A 5,527-nucleotide genomic window follows, 5' to 3' on the forward strand; every position below is an offset into this window, starting at 1 on the left:
CCGACAACAACCAGTCAACGAAAATTATGGGTTGGCGCATTTTTTCTTTAGGATAAAAGATACATTATATTATATCAACACGAAAGAACTCCAATCCTTAAAAAAATTTTACATATCCTATAAAATCCCCCTATAAAATTTCATACTGCGACAGCGTTTTATCTTCACGCGACCAGTGGCATGGACTACAGTACAGTATATTGCGCGGACGTTATTTTTTTAGTACTACTGTACAGTACAGTACTGTACAGTACCGTACTGTACTGTACACTGTAGAGTACACAGTACGTACTGTACAGTACAGTAGTTCTTCTTCTTACCTCTACAGTATGGTAAAACTTTGAGCGTGCGGATTATAAATTACGGTTTCTCGAGCGTACACAGTGTACAGTATAGTACAGTACACTCAATCGGTACTGTAAAGTACAGTATTATTCTTAGAAGTCCCTCTTCAGTTATAAATTTAAGAAGGGTATATCATTAATTTTCCCTAAATATAAATTTATTCGGCTGATCAGAATCTTTTACATTCAATCTGACTTAATATTCCTGATAAGATTTCTTCGCTTTCTTAATTTATTCCGACATCCATACATATGTAATGTTCGTTGTCGTGTGATCCACGTTTGAAATAAATAAATACTAAGAGTGATAAGTGATCTAGTTTGCATACAGTAAATTAGTAAAATAAATGGACGAAATGAAGTTTAAATCCTGACGACTGATTTTCATAACACAGTACTTAAAACCTTTAGTAATTATTTTGGATCAATTAATTAATTAATTAATTATTATAGCGACTTAAATACATCAAAGCAATAAAGTGAAATCAATTTTACTGCATTAAATAATGTTGCTTTTACAAATTAGAATGATAACATCAACCAAATTTAGAAACCAAATATACATGTACATGTATGTACGTTTAATTAATTAATTACAATTACAAGTGTAAGCCCGCGAACATTTTTCGTAATATTCCAATCAGAAACGGACGATACACAAACACACACACACACACATACACACACACACACACATACACACACACACATGCACATACACATACTCACACATACACATAAACACACATATATACACACACACACAATGTTCTTAATATTCCAATCAGAAACGGACGATACACACACACACACACACACACACAATATTCCTAACATTCCAATCAGAAACGGACGATACACACACACACCGAAGAACCAAAAACGAACAGTAGCTAGATTATTTTGAAATAATAATAAATAATAATAAGGTGGATATAGTGAATAATAGTATACGAGTAAGACGCGTATAATTCAAATTGATTCAGATGCGTAAAACAGTAATAGGTGTACTGTATAGTGACATATACAGTATCTCCTCAATCATTAGAATTTATAATTTATGGGCCAGTATCCCAAGTGCCATACCGAAATGGTGTGCGTATATTTTCGCTTTATTGAAGCTACAATTATTCGACCCCCTAAAAAACGTAATCATTGCTAACTTAGGTACGACAACATTACAAGAATACCATACTTAGCAATGCTAAATGTGAATATGACTTCATCTGTTAACTTAACATCAATTAAGCCAATTCTTCGATGTTGTTAATCTTTTCCAGGATGTTATTTATCGAATTGATAAATAAAAAGCCAAAAATAATGGACATGTATTTCTAAATCGATTCATTATCTAGCATCAGAGATCTCTGGGAGTTGCAAATGCTCTAGCAAACGATTTAATTTTTTTTCTATCTCCCGATTTTGCTTGTTATTTAGTTCGATGCTGGTGCTGACGTCATCAATTTTTCGGTGCAATTCATTTAATTTCTCATGTACTGCTTCGCTAATACTATTTCCGATATTTGAAATGGAACTGTTTGTTGATTCTACGCAGCCAGGGGCATGACTTGCACCCTTTAAGAATTCAGAATTACTATCATTGTTTTGATCATCGTTGGAAATATCTTTAGTCTTTTTTATCCAATCTTCTGGTAAATCCATTGCTTCCTTTAATAACCAATGAAGATCTTGCAAGCCTGTGTAATAAGTAAACCGTTGATGTATATTGATTGATGGCATATTTTTGGCCATGGCAATTTCTAGAGAACCGTTATAATACCCAAACTTTTTACTATCGGTAGCATCATTGGCGTAAATAAATCCATCTTCATCAACTATTCCTCCTTTAGATAAAAAATCGACAACTTTACAAGTCATTTCCGTTGATAGACCCAAAGGTCCACGAAACGGGATGTCATAGCTACGCTGAGAAATTAATACAATATAATCTTTAAGATGGCTTGTAGGCAACATTGTATCTTGCACTGTTGCACGAAATAGCTTATCTTCTAAAGGGACGTAGCCAAATTCTATTTTAGATATAATCTGTTCATTTAATACGCCAATTAATAAAATAATAATAGCATCGGCAACTAAATAGATCGGAGATAAATATGATTCTTCCTTATTAGAATTTGTCCATGTATTAGAAATGGGCAGGCCTTTAATTTGATCATAGTAGTAGTGCGTAAACTTTAAGGCAGTTTTATGGGATACCTAGCAAGTGCATACGAATGTATATTGCATAAGTAATTAATTTCAGAAATTACCATCTATCTTTTGTGGTCGCTACCTAATCTTTACGGTATTAGCTCAACAGTTGCTAAAATTACTGTATCCACTGGCATTACGGCAGTTAACACAGTTTCTTTAAATATTCAGAATTGCAAACATTACTTATTACATCCTTTTATAGCACATGCTTTAGAGATAATACGTTATGACAGACTGGATAATTCCGAAAACGAAAGTGATCCTAACAGTACGACGTTAATAACGTTCAATCTTACACTCTGTAATTTTGCAAAAGACGCCATTAAAGAAATTGATCGAGCGTATTTCGCTTGCTTTCTCTCATTGGATGTTCCAACATAAAAGCTTGCCGGCTTGAAAATTAACTAATAACAATAATTGCGATTGATTTATCAATATTATCGGATATTATCTTTAAGATTAAAATACAACGTAATTGCTTAATACTCTTATAAAGCAAAAGGCACTAAAATTGACAAAGATATTTGTATTTTTTTTGTAGACATGTTCGAATTATAACGCGACCTTTCATTACTGTATGTTAGCGTAATTGTTATACGACTACATTATTTTGTAATTTTAGCTACGAATCTGGTGCGATAAATTTTTCTATCCATTAATTTACTTACGGTATTCAATAAATGGCCAACTAAAGGAAACAAGTTCACTGCATCTCCTACTGCTGTAATAAAATTCCGAAACTTGGCAGTAGATTTATCGTTAGATGCAGATAAATATGGTCCTGTTGCTGCCTAGATGAAGAAATAGCCGATTAATAGACATTATCAAACGATAAAGTACATTTAATGATATAGCACAAAACAAGGATCAACATGGATATCCGGCTCGTACAATATTAAATGATTTCGCCTTTAGATACACATTTATCAATATTTACTAACTCTTCTAACCTTGCTACTAATAAAAATTTCTTCTAATTTCGTTTGAATATGATTATAGAATAATTTCAACTTTGACCTGTTGATGGTATATCTTTTTTTAAGAACGTTAATACAACTATGACAAAGTTGCTTGACTTTATCAACTGGGATTTGATCTCCAGAAATACCAATAGCGATCCAATCGTCTTTAATTTTTTGTTCCACTACATTTTCAACTTCGTCTCCGCGATGAATGTCATTATGGGTGATCTCAATATCTGGATATTCTAAGCAAACAATAAATAAATTATTTTACATGCAAATTTTAATATAATCTTACAGCTGATTTAGTGCCTCCTTAGGCTCAACCTGATTAACGCTATTAGCGTTTATTTTTAGCAATGCTAACATTTATTTCAACTAAACAATTGCAAAGTATTGTACACCGTCTTCAATAAGACGATTTCTCATACCTAGTCGTGTGTCGCCTCTAATAAATTGGCATGCAGTACATTCCTGCTGCACATAAAACTGACTACGTGCTTTACGCAAATAGATGATTCCTCATACGTAGCTATGTGTAATCACTAACAAATTCATACAGCAGGAACGGCAACAGACTACTTCAACTGTGATGTTAAGTAATCGTGAACTACAGTTCCATACTATTATTTATACGAAAGAACATATCGACAGAGATCTACGAAATATCATACTGCAATTTACTATTGGCAGTATCAAGCTAAGTAGTAAAAGGGTTTACCAAGGGGATTACGTGCTGTATCTATCTATCTTTTGATGATAATATCTCTACGAAATACGGTAGTACATTCGCCTTCTTAGCAGACACTAATCAAAACTGTTAGATTAACAGTCTATAGCGTTTATGTACATGAAATAATTTCATTAAAATAAAAACTCTACTACGTTCAATTCTCAAGTATAAACAGTCAATTTTGCTGTATTGCTTATTCTGATCGACGTGTAGCGTGTATATAGTAGAGGTGTAGTTATTAAATAACAGTAGCAAACGCATCTTATTGAATTCCAAGTAAAAGGAATCAAAATTTAATAATCCTCTAACTCTATATAATTTTAGCACTTCGAGATGATCTACGCCAGCTATTTTGGCTATAGCTCACGAAGTATATTCAATTTAGGATTTAACATACAGTTGCGTTATTTTTGAATTATAATTTATGGTGAACAGATATTTTTATGGCCTATTTCGTAGTGATAAAATCTATGTAAGATTGTAAGTATGATGGGCAGAAAATCATTACGAAAGCTTGATGAAATACATGACGGTGGTCAAGCAGTTTAAGAGGTTTAATTTTATTGGGTATCGAACTCCTACTCTCATACTTATCTCTTCTGTTAAGAGTAATAACTTACCACTTAGTAAGACATCATCTATAAATTTATTATGTTGCATAGGACTTTTGTCATTAGAAAGATTCCCTCCATCTATTTCGTCATACCCTGGGTAAGTATCGTTGCGAAGTTGATTTAATTCCGTTTTTAAATCTATTTCGGCTGATAAAAGAGCTTGATTTTGCGAATCGATATCTTTCCGTGAACGTTGGTACTACGAAGTTTATATTAAATAGTGACACTATATTATTTCAATTGAGAGCCATAACTATCTAAGTAATGATTCTTTATGTGCTTGTAGTGTCAAGCTATATTATATATCCGAATTAATTCTTTCGTATGTCTGCATGCAATAGCTTATGCACTGTACCTTATTTTTCAAAGCTTCTAGACAAACGTTGAAGAATTCATCATTAGTGAATTTCGAAGGCTCTTGCTGTAATTCTTGACCTGTTACAGTCTTCCATAATGACTTTAGATAGGTTTCATCATTTTCATTAACTGACGACTCTATGTTGATAAGAGTGAAATCTGACCAAATTTTCTGTTTTATAACTATGACAAGTTAACTTGATACAGGTATGGCCTAATATCAGAAGTACTGCAAATTTTATCACGATTCCTATGTCTACGTAATATCATACACAACTCCATATTTAATTACTGACCTGCCAT

At 32.7% G+C, this 5,527-nt stretch overlaps 1 protein-coding gene across 1 annotated transcript; it reads right to left on the minus strand.

The window, feature by feature from the left end:
* Positions 1-1,691: 1,691 nt before the first annotated feature.
* TRIADDRAFT_52575 (uncharacterized protein) lies at positions 1,692-5,527 on the minus strand (the record flags this gene model as incomplete). Its single annotated transcript, XM_002108968.1, has 6 exons — positions 1,692-2,561; positions 3,227-3,349; positions 3,509-3,765; positions 4,874-5,066; positions 5,223-5,362; positions 5,521-5,527. The coding sequence occupies 6 exons, from the start codon at positions 5,525-5,527 to the stop codon at positions 1,692-1,694; spliced, it is 1,590 nt and encodes a 529-aa protein (XP_002109004.1).

Source organism: Trichoplax adhaerens, genomic scaffold (assembly GCF_000150275.1).
Source record: "Trichoplax adhaerens TRIADscaffold_1 genomic scaffold, whole genome shotgun sequence".
Lineage (NCBI taxonomy): Eukaryota > Metazoa > Placozoa > Uniplacotomia > Trichoplacea > Trichoplacidae > Trichoplax > Trichoplax adhaerens.